This window comes from Magnolia sinica, chromosome 11 (genome assembly GCF_029962835.1).
Source record: "Magnolia sinica isolate HGM2019 chromosome 11, MsV1, whole genome shotgun sequence".
Lineage (NCBI taxonomy): Eukaryota > Viridiplantae > Streptophyta > Magnoliopsida > Magnoliales > Magnoliaceae > Magnolia > Magnolia sinica.
The window spans coordinates 35,032,077-35,059,208 of record NC_080583.1 but is presented as its reverse complement, the minus strand read 5'-3'; the positions used below and the strand labels follow the sequence as shown (position 1 = coordinate 35,059,208).

Here is a 27,132-nt window from a genome sequence, read left to right as displayed (position 1 = left end):
GATAAAGTAATAGATTTGTGGGGAAAAGAGAGGAGAAAATGACCGTAGACCTATGGTTGTGGATTATAACCGTAGCAATAGATTGTCGACAATATCGACCATAGTTCGATAATATCGAAGATGAATGCCAAATTGTCCAACAACAAAACTCGAAACATGGATGAATTTTTGATATTTCGAGATTGGTTTGATAGTATCGAGCATAAGTCATCGATAATATTGAGAAATTATTGATAGTATCGATAACTAATATCGAGTAATTACCGTAGACCTATGGCTACGGATTATAACCATCGCAATAGGTACCGTAGCCGATTTGGCATCAACCGCGATGTGGGGACGTGGGACAAGACATTAAATCAGGGTTGGCTACCAGATCGGCTACGGATCCTATGGCTGCGGTTATAATCCGTAGCCATAGATGGCCGCCTTATCATAGACCGGCTACTTAAAATGTAGGGGTATTTTCGTCCTGAATTTCGCTGTCAGTACGTGGAGGTCTAAGTTTGCCAGTGAAGTTTGTTTTGTCTCCAAAAAACCATTGGATAAAAGGTGGGGTCCACAGTCGCAAATTTCCCGAGCTAATATGATACTCAAGCCGCATACGACGCTTGATACACAGGCACTCAAAACCGCTTCTTACATCCATTCGGGAAAAAAAAAAATACATATAAAAATATCTCCGTTGAGAGAGGAGCTGCTCTTTCAAATCGCCATTTTCAGAGAGAGAGAGAGAGAGAGAGAGGTGCAGATATAGGGTTTCGTTTTTCCATTCTCAGGTTGGGAGGAGAGAGGAGAGCGTTTGAGGAAGGATTTCTCAGAGACTTGATCAATATCCAGAGGTAGTATTTCTCCTCTTTCAACAGATCTGAGTCTTTTCTCATCTCTATCGCGCTCTTCCCACGTTTTAGGGTTTGTTTTTTCTTCTTTTATGCCGCATCCCGAAGAAGAATAGGGTTTTTGCCCTTGTTCACGCATTCGTTATCCTCCATCTGCGTTTTGATTGTCTTTTTTTTTTTCCTGATTTCTTTTGTCATATGGAAGCTATGCATTTCACTACTGTCGTTATTCTCTCGCTCCTGTTTTTATAGGGTTTTAGGGTTTATGAATTAGGGTTTTATTTTACTTTTTTTTTTTTAATTTTTATAACCTTATCTTAATCTGGTTAGTGTATGTTTTCATATGCATTCCTTCTTTCTGTTTTTTGTTTTTTTGTTTTTTTTATGAGGTCCATTTCTGGTGATCCAAACTGTTGATATGATGGGCATTGTTGTGGATGGACCATTTGTGGAGAGCCTTGAGGATTGGATGATCATCCAATCTTTGTCCATGTTTTCTGTATGGTTCGGTCCTTCGAAGTGGGGGGATTTTTTTTACGTCGCCCCAAATCATGGCAGGAGCCCATAAAACTGATGATTTAGTTTGCCATAACATGGATCGATGCGATTTGTAGCAACATGGGTGCATCAGGACAATAAATGCATCCTGATGAATTGGGACCCTACAATTCTGATATGCAATGTCTGGCTGAGAAAAATGGTTTTTCTGTTTGGCCCAGCAACTGTACACGTGGGACTCACTTAACTGTGATTGGTTGGGCAGAATGTGTCATGGCTCAGAACTCTCCTGAAAAGCTTAGCTGTATGGTTGATGAATGTTTTACCGTTGAAAGTGGACTCTCTGCTAAAATTGCCTATTTGCAGGCCATCAATTCAGTGGTTAGGATCATTGCACCATTGCGTATTGGTCTTGTCCCACATTTACGAGAAATATATCAAAGGAAGGTCTATTTGAATGATTGAGATTGTTGCTTCAGCCTCTTGGGCTTGGCGCAACATTCTTAAGATTAGGCCCATCGCCAAGTGTCATACCAAGTTCTTGATTGATAATGGCATTTCTACTAGCTTTTCATATGACCCTTGCCATGGAGATACTAACTTGATTGATAGATATGGTAGTCGTGCCATCTATGATCTTGGTATAGGTTCAAAAGTCAAGGTTAGTGCATTCATTTGTAACAACAAGTGGCATACGCCTTCTCGGTAATCGAGGAGGCATTCTCCTGGCCTTGTAGAGATTTTCACTTAGTTGAATGAGCTTTTGCTTACTTCAATTGGTTATGAAATTATTTTGGAACCTCTATCCCCAAGGTCATCTTTCCCTCTCTCAGCAATTGATGCCACTCACCCTCACTTTCTGATTGTCCCCTGGGCAAATCTAATTTGGTTTACGGGAATGTCCCTAAGCATTGTTTTATTGCTTGGATAGCATTTATCTCTAAACTTAAGACTAAGGACATGATTGTTAAATTCGAGATCACCTGTGATGGCACTTGTCTTTTTGGCCAGTGTACTCTTGAGACGAATAACCATATCTTTTTTTTAATGTCCTTACTCTAGCTGGATTTGGGGGCAATTGCATTTTAAAATGGGCTTTTCTTTTTCCCAAGGTCTTCCCCTTACCAATCAGTTAAATCTTTTGTGGAGAACTTAGGAGATCCTTTCTCTTCTCTTTTAGGCAAGCTCTGCTTTCCGGCTCTTGCATGGTATGTGTGGGGAGTAAGGAATGATTGCTTATTTAACATTAAGTCCCTGTCTAAGGAGCTCACCCTTAGAAACATTTTGGAGGATGTGAAATCGAGAAATATCTTGGTGTTTGGGTCATCCATAGCGCATAGCATGCCAAGGTCCATCTCAGCAGCTTGGGATCTTCCATCATCCTATTACCCTATTCATAGGCTCACTTAGCCTCGTGTGGATAGGCACAGATCAAGGTAGAGTAGTAAGGTCCATTCTTGTCCTGGACTAAGCTCTTCCTGCATTGGTCTTTTATGTTTCTACCTTCCTCCAATGCCATCTAGGGTACTATCTCTTTTGCAAACTTGCAAGAGCCCAAAGACAAATGCTTGCGTTTGGGTTTCTTTGGTCTTTTTATGTTCTGCTCGGCCGCCATCTAGGCCTTTACTTTTGAAGTCCATAGCTAGGAGTCGCTTGTCTCTATTTCTTCCCCGAACTTGTCTTATTGGCATATGTAGCTTTAGTCGCAATCAGGGAGCCACCTTCTGAACCACTTTGATGGCCATGCTCACATCATCTGTAAGAGAAATCATGCCCTCATTGCAAGACCCAATTTAGCTAGTTTAACATCTAAAAATCAAATTGATTTAATGAGTGTATCCTCTTATTAATGTAAATTAGATTGTTGAGTTGCAACAATCAAATAGGAAATTATATAAGTGCAATTATCGATATGTAATCCATCGAAATTGAGGCCCACCATTTGGAAGATGAGTTCGGTTTGCCTTTGTCGCGACTCTGTATCTAACGTTTGTCGGTGTCGGATGGGGTTCACATGATGAGCGGTTTGATAATAAGAACTACCCATGTCACTATATGGGCAACCATGAGAAACAAAGGCTGAACAAATGATTGCAACCATCACTATTTATGGGTGATTTTTGTTTTGTTTTGTTTTTTTTTTTTTTTTTAATGACGTCAGGGTGTCGCTGTCCCATTTTGAGGCAGGAATATTCCATATGGACACACACCATCACCCGTAAACCACATGCATCGGGTAATCCCGCGGAGGGGAATCAAACTCGTGTCTGTGGGGAGCACACCCACGACGCTTGCCATTCACCCAAACCCCGTGTGGGTACTATTTATGGGTGAATTAGAACAGTGAAAAAAGATTTTTCAATGGCTCATATTCGAATCTAAAAATAAAATGTTAGAATCTTCATTGACATGTGATTAAGGGAAAATGGCTTTAGTTATGCTAGTATCTAGAACATGGGCGGTTCAAATCATCGAAGAATCTCAACATGCAGGCCCTAATGGGCCACTACACACGCTTGATCCTGACTCATAAGGACAAGCGAAGTATAAGAAGATTAGGCTGCCATTGAGATCTGGTTGCGAGAACAATAGTACAATTTATTTATTTTTTAAATTATTATTATTATTATTATTTTTTGTTGGGGACAAAAAATACAAGTCCGAAAATTCATGAAACGGAACATGCGTGGATGCAAAAGAGCTCACTCTTTCCAATACAAAAGAAAGAGAACCCCATTTCGCAACTTCTTTAAATTCTATCCAAGGGTATACATTTTAGATATTTGTTGCAAGCAAACGCTCCCCAAAATCGTGAAATGTTTTTTTCCGCTGCATAGAGAGTTTGTAGGGCAATGAAATGATATGAGAAGCAATTTCAAAAAAGGAAGAAATGAAACGAATATACTCACAAGAGTTGAGAGTGTGCTGCGTGTTCGAAGTTGTAACCTCTCTCTTGATGGCACCTTGCGCCTTCAAGAGATTTGCTTGTTTAAGGGTTAATGTAGGGAAGCGGATTGGCTAGTGTACCACACACCAACGATGTGGCTGGTGTGTTGACGTCACCAAGTTTTGTGGGTCCCATCATGAGGCATGAGTTATATCCAAACCGTCTGTCCACTTGGTAAGCTTGTTGTAAGTCTTGAGCCGAAAAATAAGACAGATCCAAAAATCAAGTGGACCACACTATAAAAAGTAGTGGAGGATTAAACGCCTACCATGGAAACCCTTTTTGGGGTCACATAACTTTTGGATCAATATGATCATTGTTTTGTCTCTTCATCCAGGTCTGTGTGACCTTATGAACAGATTGGATGGAAATTAAACGTTACGGTGGGCCCTACAAATGTTTTAATGGTGAGAATCATTGTCCCCACTACTATTTGTGGTGTGGTCCACTTGAGCCTTTTAAATTACTCATTTTTGGGATCAAGATGTAAAATGATCTTGCCAAATGGATGAACGATGTATATATGATAATAAATACATCATTGTGGGGCCATGTAACTTTGATCTCCTTTGAACCGTTCGTACAACACGGAGTAATGCAGAGCTCGAGGAGCGTCAGTGCGCATCTTCGCACGACATCTACCCACACCAGCTACGTGCTAGTGCATGGTACACCAACCAATCCACTTCCTAAATGCAGGTAGTCCTCAGACCCCTGATGTGAAATCCAAGTCAGTGGTTGGGCTGTGTAGATCACTAAAAACCCCAAGGTAGGGAGAGTGGATTAGGTGAGACCCCCCGGATCCACCGAGGTGGGTGGGACCCTTGATCGTGGAGTCCACTGTCATGTATGTGACAGAAGCGGATTGGCCTAGTGTGTTGACGTTACCAAGTTCTGTGGGTCCCACCATGAGGTACATGTTATATCCAAACTGTCCGTCCATTTTTCAAGATCGTTCTAAGAGTTGAGCTTTGGTCATTGTGAAGAATCTTCCAAAACTTCTTAGGAAGGTAGACCTTAGTAGATGCTTTCAAAGGAAAAATTCCAATACCACCATCATTTTTGTGTCTGGAGATTTGATCCCATCAAATTGAGTGGATCTTCAAATTGCCCCAAAGAAAGTTTCTGATACGCCTTTCCAAAAGATTAGAGCAAGTTTTGGGAATCGGGAAAGCATTTGACCAGAAGATGTGAAAAGATAAGTGTGTTGAATAAATCAGATCCAATCTACCTGCAAAAGAGAGGAGAGTTGCTATCCAACCACTTAGCTGCTTGTTCATTTTATCCATGAGTGGCTCATAATCATGAATGTGAAGGCATGAGGGCTCTTATGGAAATAAATTTCCGGACCCGAATGATGGCTGAAATTTACAAAGAAGCATTTATGATTCATGGTTCTTTGCGGGTCAGCACTGGCAAATATTATAAGGTCATCATCAAATAGAAGATGAAAGATGGTTAGAGTTCACTTAGAAAAGGAGGAGCGAATAAAACCATTCTCACAACATTTGCACATAAGGGCCGAAAACATTTCCGTCTCTATTGAAAAGAAGAAAGGGAAAAAGAGAATCATCCTGGTACAAACCTCTTTTGCTTTTGAAGAACCCACAAACTTCCCCATCAATAACAAGGGAGAAGGCGGGGGAAGAAATACAAGCAGATATCCATCTTATCCATTTCTCAGGAAAGTTCAGAGTTCAGAGAGCTCCCAAAAGAAAATTCCAATTGACAAAGTCAAAGGCCTTTTTTAGATCAACTTTAGGGCACATTCTGGCAAGCCTTGAGTCAAGGTGGATCCCACGAAGCAAATTGTGGCTAAGCAAGATATTGTTTGATATGTTCCTCTCCAGAATGAAGGCTATTTGGGATTGATTAATGATGTGGGGCATCATAGTTTTCTTTCTATTTACCATAATTCTAGAGATGATCTTGTAGATCTCATTAGTGAGCGAGATGGGTCTCAAAGTCATTTGGAGAGGTAACAATTTCAGCCGTTGGTATTAAGGTTATGAATGTGGAGTTTAATTCCTATAACAACCTAGAAGATTGGAAAAAGCTACATATTGCATTACACACATCCTCCCTAATAATAGGCCAACAAACTTTAAAGAAATGGGCATTAAAGCTGTCTGGGCCTGGAACCCTATTTTGGTTAGCATATTTAATAGCTGTCTCAATTTTGGGAATGGAGATTGGTGTGCAAAGCGTCTGACAGCCTAGGGACGTTATCAATAAGGCTAAGATTGACTTGAGGCTCATTTTGATCACACGAGATCAAGATGCGCTGAAAGTGGTCAATAATAACATCCTCAACATCCATAAGATCAGTACATATATCACCATTGCTGTTCTTCATCTCCCATATCTGAGATGAGGCCTGCTTAGCTTTGATTGAGGAATAGAAGAAGTTGGAATTGACATCTCCAAGATTAAGATTAAAATGCCTTGCTTTTTGCTTGAGCATAGACATCTCAAGCAAGTGGAGGTGATTTTCTGAGCCAAGCTTGCTGCGGGCTTCACTGTTGAATAGGTACTAACCAAAAATTGCTTCATACTATCTTAACCATCTAAATGAACTTGGAATAGAAGAATTTGGAATTGACGTCTCCAAGATTAAGATTAAAATGCCTTGCTTTTTGCTTGAGCATAGACATCTCAAGCAATTGGAGGTGATTTTCTGAGCCAAGCTTGCTGCGGGCTTCACTATTGATCAGGCACTAACCAAAAATTGCTTCATACTATCTTAACCATCTAAATGAACTTTTTCTTACTGAATGTGAGCATTTGCTGACTTTTCTCTTTTAGTGGTTTTTCTTTATTCTTTTTTCTTTTGGTCAAACTCCTTAATACAAAAAACCCACCCAAATAACATCCATCGTAGCTCTCCTATAAACATCTGCCTCCATCCCACATCTGTTTTGAAAGCATTGATTGTATCCCCCCAAATAGACCAAAGTACAACCATCAAAACTAACCTCCACACTACTTCCTCTTTCTTCCCTTCCTACCCCTCCCCTATATATATATACATATATATATAAATAAATAAATAAATAAATAAATAGCCTGAAAGAGGTCCACAATGGACCCCTGCTTTACCCAAGATTCTTTGTGTTAATTTATATGCCACCATTTCCAGACTAGGAACTAAACATTGTGATTTTTGAACCCTGGCCCACTCATGAGCAGAGATACCTAAATTAATGGTTACGTTCTCGTCCAAGCATGCCACATGTGCATAAATGACATGGAGGCAGGAAAATGCCATGCCTTATGGAGGCATTGGATCCTCTCATAGGTCGGAATAGCCAATGGCCCAACGCTATTATTTCATAATTCTCTCTTGTTTTTGATTGAGTTGCTTCCATAGGTCGTGGTTTCCTCATCATTATATCAATTATCATTGTTCTTTCTGCCTTTCAACATGAGTTGCAAGCATAGTCTTTTAATGCTGTTCTTTGTTACTCTTTAAGTAATATTATGCAATGCTTGGCCCAAGAAGTTGTACAAACTCTCAGGCTGAAGATTGTAACATCATATAATACCCCATGTTTTATTCCATCAATACTTTGTAATGGTACTAAGCTGAAAGTTTCTAACCACCTTTGAAGATTAAGGTCTTATTTGCTCTCTTTCTTTCCTTTTCTTTTCTTATGGGAGAGGATCTAAGACAACTATTTGAGTGATAGGCTCCCAATAAAAGCATTTGCTTTGGACACATGAGAGAGTACCATTCATCAATCTGTACTGTCCAATCTTTCCCATTGACTCTTGGCAAGTGACAATGAAAGAATCAACTCTTATGATGATCCTGTCCACCTGATAACTAGGATGAAGAAAATAGAGAGTTAAGATAGAACATTTAGAAATAGGTTTAATCCTAAACTTGAAACATCTATTTGATGGCCCCCACCTTGGATTGCTTATCATTCTAAAAAAACACTTCCTTCATGTGATGTTAACCATCCAATCATTGCTTGTTAAATGGATGGCTATGAATAAAAATGATCAACTCAAAGAGTTGGGATTATTCAATCGGTGTGATTTTTGCATTGTGGCCTACCAATAGTGTTACATAGAGTTGAATAATGATGACAAAAAGAAAAGCATTATATAGTGCATGGACAGTTCAGGCGATGATTGGATTGTCCCATGTTTCCAAACTTATGGACTCAAAATCTGCTGGGCTTTGCCTCAGGTTCAAATCACTCAGTTGATACTTTTTTAATGCCTAAAAGAAAGCAACTGGAAGTACTATAAGCCCTTTGATACAACTAATTGTTGGATCCCTTCCCTTTTCTTATAATCAGAAAGTAAATAAGAATTAAATATTGAAAAGATGGTTTGAACCTCTGGGCCCCTGACTTTTGCAAGTCAATACTTGCTGATTTATGCTGTGATGTCTTGTATTTATTCTTATTTATTTAAAAGCCCCTTGTTTTTATATATGTACATTGCAGAGAGGAAATTTCTTCACCAACCATAACCATGCTCACAAACTTCAATGGTACCGGTGTGGGATTTGGTATGCATATACATATAATGTGGCATTTGGCAAATTTGCAGTCTGGAGTAGCCCTTGGAAGTAAATTCTGGTTCTCAATTTTCCCCTTGCAGGTTTTGGCGTTGGCTGTGGTTTTGGAATGGGATGGGGCTTTGGAGGTCTGTTAATTTCTTAGTCCGCTGCAATCTTTAATCTCAGACATGAAAATCATTTATTAAATTACTATTTTCGCACTAATGAGTTGCATGGACAAGAAAAGCCATTTACTCGAAACCATAGTTCAAGAACTCACTAACTCAACTCGAAACTTGGCCGACTCAACTCGACCTGAGGAGATTTCAAGCTCTCTCTCTAAAAAACTTGATCGGGAGCTAGAGTTGGTCTGAAATCAACAAGACTTGTTGAGTCGGCTCAACAACCTGACCAACTTGAACCAAGTCAGCAGACTAGTTCGAGGCTTTTAATAATAAAAAGATAATGCAACCCTCAAGAATTCAACCTGCATCAGTATGTTGAAGTGCAACACTGTCACCGGTGTTTCACAAGAAGCATCTATGCTTGTTGGTGGATAAATTTGTTTATGTAATAAGATCTAGATATTTATTCACACCGATTGTATTTTTCAATTTTATTTTATTTTATTTTTATTTTATTATTTTTAAAGAGATAACTGAAATTTCACACTGTTTGTATTCTTCAATTATATATTTATAATATCGAGTCCACTCATTTAAAGTCTTTCAGCCTCCCCAAACCAATCGGACGCCAAGTTGTGTCGAGTTTTTGAACTACGCTAAGAACAAATCCAATAGTTTTGTTCTGCACACAGCCCATTGCTCTGAATGTATTTTGATATGACAGAGTCTTTCAGCTTTCTCAAAGGTGTTATCCACTATTGTGGCTTTGAACACTAATGGAACTGACACCCCGGAACATTGAACTCTTAGAAATGCTTTTAGTATGTCTTTCTCGACTTCTGGTGTAGCCAATTTACCCTGTTTGTTAGGTTTTTCCATTTCATTTCTTTTTAAGATGTGATCTTCAGATTCTTAAAAAAACTGGGGCAGCAGCCAAGTTGGGTACTCGAAGGGGGTGGGGATAAGGGATCCTACTACCCCAAGATTTGAACCATATATCTTCTAGGGTTTGAACTCTGAACCTATTAGTTATTTAGAATTTATAGTTAATTATGCCAATAGGGTGCGAACCAGCTTCTGATATTTCAAGGAAATAGTTTAACATGATCATATTTATGAGTTCTTACCAGTTCCTGACATACCCATATGCATATCCTGAGAATTTAGACTTTTTTAGGATTCACCATACCTCGTGCCGTATCCATGCCCAAACTTGGGTAACATAGCTTGTATGTACCAGGTGATTGCAAAAGTAGCTTTGGTAAGTGCACGTGCTTGTGCAATAAAGCTCGCGTACGTGCCACACATGTGCCAGCATGGCACATAGGTGCGAGATCTAATCCCTCCATTAGGTTGGTATGACCTTATACATGTTTCCCCAAAAATTTAATCTGGTCCAATAGCATGTGGGCCCCAATATTGGAAATAAGTGAATTGGTCAGAACCTGGAAGTTTTTCAGAGATGCACATTTGCTTAATTGTTTTTAAGCCTGCAGCCCATCTGACCAGTGGATCAACCTGATTCCTGGGCTAGAGCATCAATTCAGTGGTGCCATTCTGATGGATGGATTGGATCTTGGAACTATCGTGCCATGCTGGCACATGTGTGACATGTACATGAGCTTTATTGCACATGTGTGTGAGCTTCTTGCAAAAGAGAGAACAAGGAAATACTATGATAAATTTAGAAGTCAGAATCACTGTTAATCTTTTCATTTAGCTAATTGTTGTTGCATAAGCTATGCAGTCATATCTATTTGTATATTCATCTAAACTTCTAGTTATAGATGAATTAAAGCCCTTGCATAGATGCATATGCTTCTATAATTCTCATTATATTCATCTATAATTCGAAGGCCATTGACTGCCTATTACATCATCATAAAAGCCCTTAAATAGTGTCCAGACTCTAAAATATCTCCATAGCTCTGGGCCTTCATCTCCTTTTAGTCTCCACCCTTGGATCTGCTTTAAGGTTGAGTCCTAAGGCTATTACAAGGCAAAAATAGTTTGTCTGGCAAGTTTGCTGTTGACAGCCAAAAATAGGCATTGTGTCAGCTTGCTGCAGACAGAACCTCCTAGAAGTCAAACATAAACCAGATGGGTTTTTTTAGAAGGGAACCGCCCCAAGTTACTGTGGTACTAGGTAGATGTGGGGCCCACATGATACATTGACAAAATTCATCCATCATATGTGTCAGTGCATGTTACTTCCAGGTCCCTAAAATCAGGCTGATCCATGAATCAGCCAGCCAACAACTGGGAAGTAACATGGATCAGGTGGGTCCCTGTGTCAGGCGTAGGTGCTCCCTCTCACTCTCTCCTGTGTTGTGGTTCACTTGAGTATTAGATCAAGCTGATGTTTGGCACGTGGGAGTAATATGAGTTAGACATCTAACGGATGGTTTGAATGGCCCCTTCATACATCACGTGGGCCCCACATATGCCCCATTCCACCGCATGGTTATGGTGGTACCCTTATCACTTGAGCGCACCTCTTTTAGAAAATCCAATGTGGGCCCCATATAATTTAAGAAAGATATGTATTTACTCCCGTTATTAAAACAACAACATTCACCTTTGGTGCCCCTAGAATGCTGAGGTGAGATCATCATCAGCAAGACGACATGAGGCAGATACCTTCGTCCAATATGTTCGAGCGGCCAAAAAAAAGAAAAAAAGAAAAAAGATGTCCAACAGGCCTCAATTTCTGTGTGTCGACTCCTCTTTTCTCCAATCTGTAACACAACCTTAAGGGAACACCTTATGTTTCTCTTTTGATGGCTTATTGCGTATTTGTAGGCATTTGGCCTGGCATAGATCAGGTCAGAGAAATTCATATTGTACAAGTAAAATTACAAGTAAAATGACAGAATGCAGGTACTGTCACCACTTCACCACGGAAAAAGAGAGAAAAAAGAATGGGAAAATGTTGAAGTTTCTTGAGTTCTTCGCCAGTGAGTAGTGGTCTTGGGGCTGACATCTTAGCTCAAACAGAACATGCTTAGTGCTTCAAGCTTGAGGTTGGATGCTCCATCCTATCTTGCACAACAAAAGATTAGGGTGGGAGTATAGATGTCATCTGGGCAAGCAGTTATCCCAGAAGTTTGTATAGTTCTATAAGAGGCGGAAAAAGGCTTAAAAGATAAAATTTACACTTGCTAACATTTTCAAATAGACTCTTCCCCACTTTTCCAATCCACTCCTGCTTCCCTTCATGCTTTGTGTAGCGAAGGATGGATCATCATTCATAGACGTAAAGCTCTAGTGGCAGCAGATCATGCTACTGTAAAGGTTCAGAAGAATGCATAAGCAGTATCACTGTACGCATCTTAAAGAATTATTAGTGCATCTGTATCTTCTGTTGCATCTTTTTATTTTTTATTTTTTGGAGAAGTTACAGGAATTTTATTAAGAAGGTGCCAAACGGTGCCAAAGAAAACAGAGCAGAATGCAACAAACAACAACGCCATGAAAGATCCCAGAAGCAAGAAAATTACATCACTCCCATTCCCGTACAAAGCCCCAAACTCTCCCAGACATCCACTCATCACTATGATTAACATTTCGAAAACATCTACCTCTTCTTTCTTCCAAAATCACCCAAAGGCCCACAAGCAAACTCGGTTACCAAGAACCTTTCAAATACTTGCCCACTGAAACGTCATGCCAAAGAGACAGCAAGGCACCCACTGAACGCAGCATAACCTAAGATATATTGAATTTAAGAAGGATGCCATACCACACCTTGGAAGTAAATGGGCTGTTGATGAATAAATGATTAATTGATTCCGAGCTGGCCATGCATAGCAAACAAACATTGGGAAGAACCATCCCTCTTTTTTTGAAGATTATCCATAGTTAAAACTCTTCCTGCAAGCCAACAGAAAGCAGTGAAAGCAGTAACTCTGGGCAGGCCTGTGTAGGACCACACATACATGGTACATCTTGCTTCCCCATCCACATCAGACTTGGCAAGCATAAAGTAAAGAGACGTAACTGAAAAACACCCTGACAGCTCCTTTTTCCACACCATGCTGTCTCTTTCCCCACTAATCGGGTTATAGAGCTGAACGAGATCCAGAAGTGAGGCTTGTTTGATAGATTCGCCATTCGAAATATATAGACAACAAGGGGGAGCCCAAACAGTTGAATTACCAGAAGTAGAGGCAAAATGTGCGACAAGGATCCGGTGATAGGCGGGCAATATTTGGGAACAAGATCTTCAAAGAGGCATCACCCACCCAATCATCTTCCCAAAAACGAATTCTCTCTCCCATTCCCCAAATAATAACTAACTCCAGAATCAAAACTTGATTTTGAGGCCATCATTCCTCTCCACATTTCCCAAGCTCGACACATGGAGGACTTCGTAGTTCCTCTCCACTTCTTACATCAAAACTTGAATTCTCTGTTGCATTTTGTTCCTTATCATTGTCTGATTGTTTCAGCGATTTGGATAGTTTACGCACATGACGATGTTTCATATTCTCATTAGTATACATAGTACATGTGAAATGCTACAGCAACTCGAGTGAGGACAGATTGAAGAGTTGAAATGTGGCATGTGTGTGAGATGTGGGCCCGGTCATTAGGTGGGTGGGCTGTGAATGTGATCTGGCCTATAAAGAAGGCCAATCCACCAATCAGGTGGTTGGCCCCACTCATATGAGCAAAATGGATGGTTAGAAAGAAAATCACCAACCTTTATTCAATACAGGTATCGCCTACCTACTGAGCATACTGGCTTGACTTTTGGAAAAAGGCATGTTCTCATTGAGCCTCACCTTGTATAATTCGCAGATTGTAGACATTTGGGCTATGATGCACCTCTTTAATCTCTCCCCGTGAAAATCACTTCTTAGCATTTCTCTATACGTGTGTCATCCATGTTAGTGACAAGATGAATGAAATTCTTTCGCCACATTAGAACTTTTTAATATTTCCTCATGAAGTTCTTAATGTGGTATTACAAGTTCTCAATATAGACATTTGTCTTTGAAGTAACTGGAGAACCCAAGAGCCATCTGCTTCATTTAACAAAATTTGCTATCTTGGGTTGGGGTGAGAACCTGCTCAGCAAAAGCATGCTTAAACATTATACAAAAATGAGTGTTAAGCTGATGTAATATGTGGCAGATATGACAGGCTATGGCTACAAATGGGGAAGGGATATATATTTCTTTAGCCATCACATATTTGCATTTCATCTCCATCATCACTTGTAACATTGTTCATAAATTCCTCTTCCTCACTATAAATTTGAAAAATACATAGGTGAGTGTGCATGCGTGTATATATCCTTTTCTCTGTCTACTTATCTGTATATTTGATGTAGGACATGAAATTCAAGTATGATGTGCAATAATTCAGGCTTAGATCATGCCAATTCAGAAACAATTACACAAATTTCACATCCCACATGATAGTCCAAACATTCAATGAAAGGGGAATCTATGCGGGTTCAGGCCGACACAAGCTAGTGCTGGACCAATAAAAAATTATAAGCCAAACGATGTCAAAGGGAAATAGAAATCAACCACACATGCATAAGAATCAGTCCCTAATCCAAGGGATTCCCCAATTTCAATTCAAGGAACCCTAGGGTGAAAAAAGGGGCAAATAAATTAGAGCTATTGTAAACTAAGACTAGGGTTTAGGAAATATGAATGAAAAGAGGAAAATCTGACCCGGAGAAAGCTCCTGCACGCAGATGGTGACCCGGGCTGATGCACGTGCGCGGGTGGGCTGGCCGCACTTGTGATGGAAGCCCGTCTCCCCAAAGTGACACCTAGGCCTTGGTCGACGTAAGGTTGAGGCGTAGTGCTCCGCCGAAATTTTAGCTCTCCTACAGGTCCAGATTTTGGAAACTGGCTGTAGGGGAATGAATAGCTGCAAAAACTGGGAAATTCAAAGCAATAATGATGATAGAAGATGAGATATATGGATGAGAGAGGGTAGGGACGGATGAGGATAGATGTGGCTTCACACCACGTAGTTAGCCCTTTGAAAAGGGAGGGCTTCGCACCCACTTTTGCATTCTTCCACAACTCACTGAGAGAGTAGAAAAATAAAGAAGGAATTTTTATTAAGCTTCAATGAATGAAAAGAACTACAAAGGGTGCCTATTTATAGGAAAAATCCTATACCCCAAAACTCGCACTGTGCGCAACCTATTACTTGGCGGTGAAGTAAACTAAAATAAAAACCAAACAAAGAAATCCAAAGTGTTCACGATGTTCTAAATAATAACAATAAGCAAAACCTAAAATATGACATTAATTCGACGAGTGGGCCACGATCATGAGGTCCCATGATGGGCTTTTCTTGACTATCGTGCCCACCCTTTTGAACTAAAACTTCGTCTTCTAGCTAGGAAGCCCTCCCTAGACGTCGTCATCGAACCAGATCGATGGTGGGGCCCTCCTGCTTACGTATGTGCGTGGGGTGGTGACGTGCGTGCACGTGTGGGCGGCGTCCGCACGATGTCCTCATCAACTCTCCCTGGCTGCGAAGATTTCGCCACTGGCGAAATAAAACTCCTGGACTGCTCCGAGATGTCAGGATCAAGTCTCTGAAACTCCTTCTCAGTGAACCACGTGTTGTCTGAAGCTGGGTGTGACTTCCATTTAACTAGGTATTTCTGAAACCCGCCATCTGACGTGGAAGCTATCTCATGGTCCAGGATAGCCTTTATTTCCTCTTTGGGTGTGTGAAGACTAGGTATGGGAGGCAGAGGCTGGGATGAAAGGTCAGGAAGAGGCTATGGATCAAGGGGTAAATCTGAAAAATCAAGATGGGTGGGCGAATGGTCGGATAAAGTATCAGTGGGTCCCTGAAAAGCAATTAGATCCTCCACATTGAATGTGGAACTAATTCCCATTGAAGGTGGAAGATCTACCTCATACACATTGAGACCGTTTCGCTTTATAATTTTGAAGGGCCCAGCGCTACGCGCGTGTAACTTATGAACGACCCCTGGATTGTACCGCTCGGGCTTGATGCGGATCATCACAGTCCCCAATATTGAACTCTTTGAAACATTTATGTTGGTTTGTAGAAAATTTATAACGTTCATTACTAGTAGTGATCTTTCACCTGATTTCTTGATGCAATGAATGTATGTGATGCGCAAAAGACTCTGCAGACTCTGATGGCTTATGGGACAATGACGTGAGGATAAGATTAATAGGCTTCCTAGGCTTGTAACCAGTAACGACTTCAAAAAGACTTGGACCTATAGACCTATTGACATAACTATTGTATGCAAACTCGACTATGGGTAGTACGGTGTCCCATGTCTTGGTATGCTTCCCCATTAAACATCGAAGTAAACTCCCTAGACTCTTATTAACCACCTTAGTCTGGCCATCGGTCTGAGGGTGGTAGGCAGAAGAAAATTGGAGCCTAGTATTCATCATGTGCACGGTGTCTTCCAAAAGTAACTCATAAAGCGCACGTCACAGTTAGACACTATTGTTTTTGGTAACCCATGCAGTTTGACGACTCAGTAAAGAACAACTTGGCAACATGAGATGCATCGGAGGTCTTAGAACAAGGAATGAAGTGGGCCACTTTAGAGAAATGGTCCACGACAACAAATATGGAATCATGTTTCCGAATAGTCTTAGGAAGTCCACGCACGAAGTCCATACTGATGTCCTGCCAAGGGATGAATGAGACTGACAAAGGTGTGTATAATCCTGTATTCTGTTTCCTTTGCTTTGCCAGTTGACAATTACGGCATTGCCCTATAATTTTGGCCATGTCTCTCTTGAGGCTTGGCCAATAAAACCTATCATCCACTAGGGCAATGGTCTTGTCACGACCAAAATGACCTGCGACCCCTCTTAAATGTAACTCCCAGATAAGAAAATCGCGAAGGGAGGTGCGTGGTATGCATAAGCGGTCTCTTAAACAAATATCCGTCCAAAATCAAATATTCACTGTTAGCTCCTGACAAACTCTCTAACAACGACTCGTACACAACTCCGAAATCTAGACATGTAGAATACTCTTCTTTGATGCGCTCAAGGCCCGTAACTTCAACGCTTATGGAGTTGAGTAATGCGACTCGACGACTCAACGCGTCGGCAGGCTTATTCTCGACACTAGCCTTGCTCTCAAGCACGAAAGTGTACTTTTGAAGGAATTGAACCCACATGGCATGCTTGGGGCTTAATTTTTTTTGAGAGTTCAAGTATCTCAAGGCCTCGTGATTCGAGAACAAGACGAATTTTTGCGGTAATAGGTAATGACGCCAATGGCGTAGTGATTGTACTACCATGTAGAATTCCTTGTCATAGGTGGAATATCTTTGTTTCGCCTCATTCAGTTTCTTACTAAAAAAGGTGACAGGATGCCCTTCCTGACTAAGTACTCCTCCTATGCTGACTCTTGATGCGTCACATGCGACTTCAAAAGCTTTTGAAAAATCTGGAAGTAGCGTGACTGGAGCTTTAGTCATTTTGACCTTTATTTCCTTGAAGGCCTTCAAGGCGGCCTTTGTCCATTGAAACTCTCATTTTTTTATGCAGTCCGTGATGAGAGCCACAATGGAACTGAAGCCTCGAATAAACCGCCTATAAAAGGTGGCTAAGCCAGGAAAGCTGTGCACCTCATGAATATTGCGGGGTTCAAGCCAATTAACGATGGCCTTGACCTTATCGGGATCCGCCGATACACAATAAAACCTAAGAAGATCACACTACTAGATAAGAACGCGCACTTCTTTAAGTTGGCGTACAACTTCTCGGCCCTAAGGATCCCACAAACCTGCCTCAAATGGTTGAGGTGTTGCTCCTTGGTCATGCTATAAATTAAGATATTATCAAAGTATACGACCAAGAACTTCCCCATGAAGGGTCTCAACACTTGGGTCATCACACGCATGAAAGTGCTTGAGGCATTAGTTAACCCAAAAGGCATAACTAACCACTCATATAACCCATCCTTCGTCTTGAAGGCCGTCTTCCACTCATCACCAGGGCGTATACAGATTTGGTGATACCCACTTTTGAGGTCAATTTTTTGAGAAGATAGTAGCATTGGCCATCATATCTAGCATGTCATCAAGACCCGGTATGGAAAACCGATACTTGACTGTGATTTTGTTGATGGCCCAACTATCAACACACATCTTCCATGTACCATCCTTCTTAGGTGTAAGAAAGGTGGGCACGGCACACGGACTCATGCTCTCTCGAATAAAACCCTTCTCTAGGAGTTCATCAATCTACCTCTTCAACTCAGCGTGCTCCTTTGGGTTCATTCTGTAATGCGAGAGGTTTGGTAGAGTCGCCCCAGGGATTAAATTAATGGCATGCTGCTGTATATCTCTCATAGGGGGAAGCTCATTTGGTAGATCATCAGGAAGACATCACGAAACTCATGTACTACCTAAATGGCTTCAGTGGGTAACTCTACGCTAGTATCTGATACACTCTCCCTAGCCACAAGGGCGTATATCGTCGAGTTCGCCTCCATTTATCGCTCAAAGTCTTTGGCATTCAAAATATGGAGCTGTTTGAACTTGGACTTCGACTCCACTTCTTTTTGGCTGCTTGCACCACTCTGTGTGGTGGACTCTTTTCCAGTCGTATTCTTGGGTGGCAAGGGATTTAGCTTGACTTTCTTGCCCTCAAACCAGAATGTACACACATTTGAACGACCAAATTTGGTGACATGCCTGTCATAGAGCCACGACCTACCCAAAATGATATGACCCACATCCATAGGAATAACATCACACCAAATTGTCTTTATATGATCCAAACTGAATAGGGACAAGACAACGGTGCGAGACTGGAATGGATGTTTCATCAATCTAAGAGACTCTCTAGGGTTGAGGATGGGCTTCCAGCTTCAAACCCAAACGACTCACAGTGCTAGTCGATGTCACGTTGACACAACTACCGCTATCCATGATCATCTTACAACTCTTTTCCCCACATTTTGCATAAGTGTAGAAGATCGTGTTGCGGCGCTAGTCATAGGTGCTCTTGGCTTGAGCCAAAGCACAACGCACAATTGCAAGGGTCGCATACTCTTGCGTTTCCTCTTCCTCATCACTAGGGGTTTCGTCTGGCTCATATTCCTCCTCACCATCACTCTCCGGGGGCAGTACTTCTACTTGCCCATCAATAAGGAGTACTTTAGTGCCTTCTCTCGTGCCGCACTGGTGAGTAAAATGACTAAACCCCTGACACCAAAAATACCTAGTGGCCCCGCTTCCACGCGAACTAGACCTGACAATCTCTTTACCCTTATCATCCTTGGGTCTGGGTTGAACATTAGGGGAAAGTTTGTTTTGGAATCCCGTGTTAAGTCTAGTCCCAGAGGGGTTGGCCTTAGCACCGGATTTGTGAAAGTCAAACTGTCTTCCTACAAATGCTTTAAGGTATTGCTCGACATCTAACACTACTTGATACAATTGTTCAATAGTGTCTATCTCTTTGGCGAGCAATTCTCTCCTGATGTCAGGATGGAGGCCCGTTTTGAAACGAGCAAGGGTAAGTACTGGGTCCTCATCAACCTCACAGCGGGTCGAGTATTTTTCAAACTTCTCGATATAGTCCACAACACTTATGGAACCCTGTCGAAGAGACTGCTACTCCTCAATCAATCGTAAGCGATAAGAGAAAGGGATGTACTTTTCTTTAAGCGTGTCTTTCATCTCTACCCAATGAACTATTGGGAGTTCCCTCGCTCTTTCTTTCTTTCACTCAACTGTCGCCCAAAACCTCTTTGCTTGACCTACAAGCTTTATCTTGGCGAATCGGACTCGTCGAGCATCCAATATATCATACTACTCAAAATAGTGGTCCATATCCGCCAGCCAATCTAGAAAGTGGTTATCAAATGTAGGGGCATCTACCCTAACTCCCTTGAGGAGTTGTGCATCCGGGTCATATTGATCATGATGTCCCTCACGGGATGGGTGCACAGGTACGCACGCCCATGTCGAGCTCCTTGGCCGCCTCCATTCCTTAGTCTAACTTTCTGACCAACTGCCTGATATTGGGCATCCTCCCTAGTGGCAGGGTTTTCCCTGAAGGAGGCCTCTATTTCTTCAAGGCGTTTATTTATGCGTTGTTCCAAGTGCTTATTCAAGGACTCAACCTGCCGGGCTAACTTGGCCACTGTTTCTTGCAGTTGCTCCATGTTTAGTGTGGGGTGCAAACCGAAACCACGATCCTTACGTGTGGGCATACACTGACTTGCTCAACCTAAGGACCTGCTACGCCAACTATATGTGTCTAAAAACTAAATGACCCTACAAGACTCTATATGAAGGCGACTACACACCGTTACAAAAATTCAGCTATATATATCAGGGATTACGGTTTTCTAGCAGCTATATATGATGGACTGGATGCATGAAGGACTCAAACAAACTAAACCCTAAATATGTGGTGAATTCTCCTACAAGAACCCTAGGCTCTGATACCAAATTTGATGCAGGATATGAAATTCAAGTATGATGTGCAAGAATTCAGGCTTTAGATCATACCAATTCAGAAATAATTACACAAATTCCACATCTCACATGATAGTCCAAACACTCAATGAAAGGGGAATCTATGCGAGTCCAGGCCGACATAGGCTAGGGCTGGACCAATAAAAATTATAAGCCAAACGATGTCAAAGGGAAATAGAAATCAACCACATATGCATAAGAATCAATTCCTAATCCAAGAGATTCCCCAATTTCAATTCAAGGAACCCTAGGGTGAAAAAAGGGGCAAATAAATTAGGGCTAATGCAAACTAAGGCTAGGGTTTAGGAAATATGAATGAAAAGAGGAAAGCCAGAGGAAAACTTGACTCGGAGAAAGCTCCTGCATGTAGATGGTGACCCGGGGCTGACGCTCGTGCGCGGGTGGGCTGGCCACACGTGTGATGGAAGCCCGTCTCCCCAAAGTGACACCCAGGCATTGGTCGGCTAGGGGAGACCTTCAATCCCTCCAAGTTTGACGACGATTCGACGTAAGGTCGAGGCGTAGTGATCCGTCGAAATTTCAGCTCTCCTACAGGTTCAGATTCTGGAAACTGGCTGTAGGGGAATGAATAGCTGCAAAAACTGAGAAATTCAAAGCAATAATGATGATAGAAGATGAGATATATGGATGGGAGAGGGTAGGGACGGATGGGGATAGATGTGGCTTCACACCACGTAATTAGCCCTTCGAAAAAGGATGGCTTTACACTCACTTTTGAATTCTTCCACAACTCACTAAGAGAGCAGAAAAATAAAGCAGGAATTTTTATTAAGCTTCAATGAATGAAAAGAACTACAAGGGGTGCCTATTTATAGGGAAAATCCTATACCCCAAAACTCGCACTATGTGCGCAACCTATTACTTGGCGGTGAAGTAAATTAAAATAAAAACCAAACAAAGAAATCCAAAGCGTTCACGATGTTCTAAATAATAACAATAAGCAAAACCTAAAATATGACATAAATCCGACGAGTGGGCCACGATCATGAGGTCTCATGATGGGCTTTTCTTGACTATCGGGCCCGCCCTTTTGAACTAAAATTTCGTCTTCTAGCTAGGAAGCCCTCCCTGGATGTCGTCATCGAACCAGATCGATGGTGGGCCCTCCTTCTGCATACGTACGTGCGTTTTTGGGGGGGGGGGGGGGGGGTGTCGTGCGTGCGCGTGTAGGCAGCGTGCGCACGATGTCCTCATCAATATTGGCATCATAGATATGGAAGCCCTAGAATGAATGTTAAGAGGCACAATTATTCCCTGGTTCAATCAATGTTAGAGTAGGAAATAAGATATTTTACAGATTTGATGGTATGTTAGTTATTTTCTATTGGTCTCCTCAAAGTTCCAAGTGAGTAGTTTTCTTTCTCATTTTTCCATTTGTTACGTGCTGCCAACTCAGGCAGAGATGCGTAACAATGGTAATAATATTGAACTGCAACAATCTGCTAATAATCCAGAACATATGGTTGAAAATTTTGGTGGATTGCGCGATTCGTCACAGTCGACCTGGAACAGCTGTAGGATGACTTTATCCAGTTTGCAAGCCCTGAATGCACATAAATTTGGGATCTTTTGACCTGGATCAGCTGAGTAATGGGTCAAATCTACAACCTGGTCATGTCTTGCATTTTTTCAAGTGACTGACATGGTTGGGTGATGGTGAATGCTATTTTCTTTTGCTTTACAGGGTTGCCATTCTGCAGGGAATAGTCTTGCCTTAAAATGGGGTGGGGGCACCCTGATGTCATCCATACAAACATGTGACAAGCATGTAAAATATCTGAACCAGTCACCAAGTAGGCTATAGCTTCTGGTTCTTGTAGATGTGGCAAGCATGTACAAGATCTGGACCACTCATCAAGTTGGCTAAGATTCGATGAGACACATCCCAAAAATTGCACTCATCTGAGCATCTTAAACATTCTATTGGAGAACTTCTGGGAAAAGGGAACTGATGATCATTAAAAGAACTGAAGTTCCTTTGACCTGTACCTTTTGTGTGTGTGTGTGTGTGTGTGTGTGTGGATAGGTAAGCTGAGATTGATCCCAAGACCTCAATTTGAAACACGCCCTCTTGTCTATTTGAAATTTGGTAGGGGGGGCTCCAAGGGTCATGATGTTTACTTGGTGGGAAGTAGGGTTCTCATGGTGTACAACTTGTGGAAACAATACAGTCATTCCTAACATGTGCACCATGTGTTTACGGGATGCAGAGTTTGTAGATCACTTGTTCATGCATTGAATCTTTGCCAGAGCCATTCAAGAACACTTTTTCAACAATTTTTTATGTTGTTATGTGATGCTAGTCTGAAACCGGAGCATTGGTAATGGCATGAGGTGTTCAGGAGAGTGAAATTGGATGCCATGGCTTGGACCTCAACTGTCAAATCGTTTGCTAATTGCTCTTTAGATTCCTTGGATTTTTGGTCTAGTTTGTTGTAATTTGGGGTGTAGTTTTGTCTTCTATGCTCGCCTTTTTCCTTTTAATAAAATTCTGATGATTCTAAAGAAAAAGAGGTAGGTGTTATAATGCTGTCACAATTATATGATTTATGATTTGAAAGGTACTGTATTCGTACCATACAAATCATAGTCCCAAATCATGAATATGCAATATTCATTTGATTATTGTATTAATATCATACCTACTAATCCAACAATTATTTCCCACATTTACATTTTTATACATGTTTTTCTTCTTGCTTTTATCATAAGATTACTGTATCAAATGAAAATAAAAAAGTACAGCTTTTTTACATATATGTCATCTTGTTTTATACATCATTTTTTGTTTTGGGGATTTTGATATTCAAAAACCCAAAACAGATGTGTGAAGTATTGTTGCCGTCGGTCAACAGAATCAAATGCTGTTTTTTCCAATGAGATTCTACAAGGAAATCCTTTTCTTGGTGCATATTGATGGGAAATGGATAATGAGTTTTTATTTTTTTCAGATTGTTTTTTCATTTTTTTTGACGAAATCAGGGTAAAACTTGTGATTCCAAATCAATACGATTCAACTCCTATAATTTATGCACCATGATAATGATTTTGACAAAATTGGCTGTCATCCGATGATTGCTTCAGATCATGCACATGATTGCCACGGGTATAATTAGTAACTGCAAAGTTAAGAGAGTGATAAACATTCTAGGTTGTCTCCACAAGGGTTATACATAAGATGGCATTTTCTTATTTTTCAAAGAAATGGATCACATATCTGCACTGTATGGATCACACTCCTGTGTTTCACACACTTGTCATGTGTGTAGGAGAACCAAGCTGTGTGAAAGATGGATCATACCATGAAGATTACTTGCCTTGAAGTCAGGCTAATTAACTCATTAGGTGGGTCACACCTTTACGTTGAGTTAGACAATCATATGCCCATTGATTTTTATCGTGTGGATCGCCTGATGAGTGAACCATCCTGAGTTCCGATGTTCTTAATCATGTCTCCCCTTTTGTGTGGCTTGGATGTTCTACACAACTGACGCTATGGGGAACTATGGGGCTGCACGTGGACATCTCTATTGTGGATATCAATATGTTCTTTTTTCTTTTTATAATTGATATGAAAAAGCATTAGCTGAACAATCCAGATTTTAGAAAATGTGCTAATTGTAGGATAATTGCATAGTTTACTTTGTGACTAAATATCAAGATGCATACACAAGTGTAGTTACATGAAACGTCAAGGGAAGCAGCAATAGATTCAGATGTGGGAGTGAGGAAGCTCCTGTTTCAAAATGTGCTAATTGTAGGATAAACAGCTATGAAGTGGGAGTGGGAGCAGGAGCCCAAAGTGCGATTTGAAGCATGAACAATACTCAGGTTTGCGTAAGCCTGAAGCTTGATTCAAAGCAAGATGGGTACCTGGGTAGATGGTTCATGCAACAAAGCACAACCGATATGATTGATCAAACATTTAGGTTATGTAATCACTGTAACCCTCAATTACTGATCAGACTTACTTTTCTACACTTTTTTATTCTATCAAAAAAAAGAAAGAAAGAAAGAAGAAGGATGAATCGGACCATGAGCTTTTTCACCAATTGTTTTGTTTTTATCTTTAAATGTCAGGAAAACCCACACATTAATTGTTTGTAAATATTCTGCTTTTTGGATAACACAATAGTTTGGCCAACGTGTAAAACTGGGCCTTATCATGTTGGCATGTAAGAGGTGTTCAATAAGCAATGGTTGTTAAGCTTGCTGCTGTCATTTGCAGCGAAACTTCTTGAGCATGTGTTTTCTACTTTTTCGGTTGCCCCAAGGCCATCTTGTGTGCATGGGTGTGTCTGCTTCGTGCTCAATGGTATGTTTGGCAACTGCCCTCCATGACCTTCTGCTTGCTTGCCTTTCTGGTGTGTTATTGTTGTCAACATCTCTACCATGGCTGGTTCCAGAGTACAGGTAAACAAGAAAAGTAGATGTTCTGGTAGGTAGCTTATTTTAAATCTTTTGCCAATCAATCATTTAATGTCCAACCCCAAATCTCTAGGAGAAGCTAAGATGGAGATAACGCTATGATTAAAAAAAAGAAACATGACTTTCTCGTGTCTTTGGTCAACTCTCTTGATTGAAAAATACGTCCATCATAGTTGGAGCTGTGCCATGTATTTTCCAATTATTTCACAAGATAGCCTTGAATAGTTATATGCCAGCATCAATTAGATCCAAATGCCTAACTGACTATGTTCTGGTTATCTTAAACAGAATTTGCACCAGTATTATAACATCCATATAAAGGATTCTTGCTGAGCTTGGTTGTCTAAATATCGATCACTTGTTCTCTTTTATTATTATTATTATTATTATTATTATTATTATTATTATTATTATTTTGGGTTAGCTTGTTAGTACACACCCATGTCAGTACACACACTCCATGTTAGCAACCCCCACTAGGGATCGATACCAAGACCTCAAGTGTTGAAACGAGGCATCTCCACTCAGTCTACTAGTTGAGCTATGGATCTGGGGGTAATCACTTGTTCTCTTAGTTTCCTTTGATTATTTTTCAATGCCACCTCATGCATCACGCATTTAAATTATCTTTTCAGCAGTCAGTACCGATATTGTGTTTACTAATTAATGATGCTAATCTGCTTCAGGGATGCCTTTGCATATCTTGGGTCTTGGTGTAGGTATGCTCAAATAATATACTGCAGTGTATCATTACTAATAGAGGTTTGATAAAGCTACATGCACCCTCTCCGCATACACTTTCATGTGCACAAAGTGCCAACTGGGAAAGTGTACATGCAACTGGTGTGGTTTGGCTCATTTTTTCTTTATGTTCATCATAGTGGGGATGGCCGCCTAGATATTCCATCCACTTGCTAGGATGGTATGTACCAATGTAAAAGCACATGTGGAGAGAGGTGTGTGGGGCTAGCAAGCCTCACTGCCGATGTATTGTGTGTTAATGTTTAATTGAAATTTTCATATATGAAGGTGGAGGCTGTGGAGTAGGGCTTGGCCTAGGGTGGGGCTTTGGCACTGCATTTGGTAGTCACTACCGGACTGCTGAGGTCAAGTTCCAGGGCTTTGATTTCAACAGGAAAGATGAAAGCGGTGGAAGAGAAGTAACGGGTCCAGCAAAGCAGGCTGGGGAGATTAAAGCGTCACACTAAGCCTAAAACTTCATTTCATGAGTACCAAAACAGAGTATTTATAAGGTTCTGCATGAGGATTCCATGCATGTGGTGACCATGGTTTTGTGATCAAGATCATTCTTTTGATTGAATCCACCTTTGGTGGGGGATGTCATTGAAAACCATTCAGATCGGAAGATCACCCCCCCTAAAAAAAAATATTGTACTGTAGGCTACCATATTAAAGGGGTTTGGGTTTCCTCCTTGGAGGATTTCACATTGGCCCCCATCAAATCAATGATTTTGGTCACACGGCTATGTCACCAAAGTATACACTGCAAATGAGCAGGACCCTGCAATTCCTCACCAAAAATCTATTCTTGTTTGCCTCCAAAGGGTTGTATCGTAACTCCATGATTCACTTCAGTGTTTAAAAAATCGTAAAAAAGTAGTGCAGGCCTGCATCACAATTGTTAAACTTGAAACTTTCATGACGCTTGTCATGAGGAAATATTTTAATATTTTAATATTTTATCTACTGGACATTTCCAATTTTCTTATGAACATTGCTGGCAAAAATTAGGAAATTAACTGGATAATGAATCATGGAGGATTCCAACTAGGGGTGTAAATAAGCCATGTCGGGCTCTTCTCTGCGCAGCTCATAAGCTAAGTACGCATGCCGAAGTCTGGTCCTGCCTGCTTGGTTCAGGCCTCACCTTGCCTCATTGACTAAGGACATTCGAATGATATGCGTAGACATCTTGTACTGGCGTACAGGCGCTGGCTGTGGGCCTTTGGCCGCAATTCTAATCATGACACAAAGCTTATGAGGTCAACTCGATGAAGATGGTTAATACTTGAGCATTTACCAAATGGGTTATTTTATTATATGATACCCAATTCAAAGGCACCGGTGAGATCACCACTTATATCAAAATCTAGCAGATCAGGTCGATAACATAGAATGTGCTGCGTGGCATATGTAGTATGTGTCATCCCTCGAAATTTGATTAGTTTAATTGAAGGGGAGAATTGCATTCATTCTAAGTTAATCCAATTTCATTGAATTCCAATCATGCATGCATAACATTTAACACCAATCAACCA

The 27,132-nt window shown here is 40.9% G+C and overlaps 1 protein-coding gene across 1 annotated transcript; it reads left to right on the top strand.

Annotated features, from left to right (window-relative positions):
- The first annotated feature begins 889 nt into the window (after positions 1–889).
- LOC131219025 (protein TRIGALACTOSYLDIACYLGLYCEROL 5, chloroplastic-like) lies at positions 890–26,111 on the top strand. Its single transcript, XM_058213987.1, has 5 exons — positions 890–912; positions 8,745–8,809; positions 8,902–8,946; positions 25,540–25,572; positions 25,883–26,111. Exons 2-5 carry the CDS (start codon positions 8,773–8,775, stop codon positions 26,059–26,061), a joined length of 294 nt encoding a protein of 97 aa, XP_058069970.1. The 5' UTR covers positions 890–912; positions 8,745–8,772; the 3' UTR covers positions 26,062–26,111.
- The last annotated feature ends 1,021 nt before the right edge of the window (positions 26,112–27,132 follow it).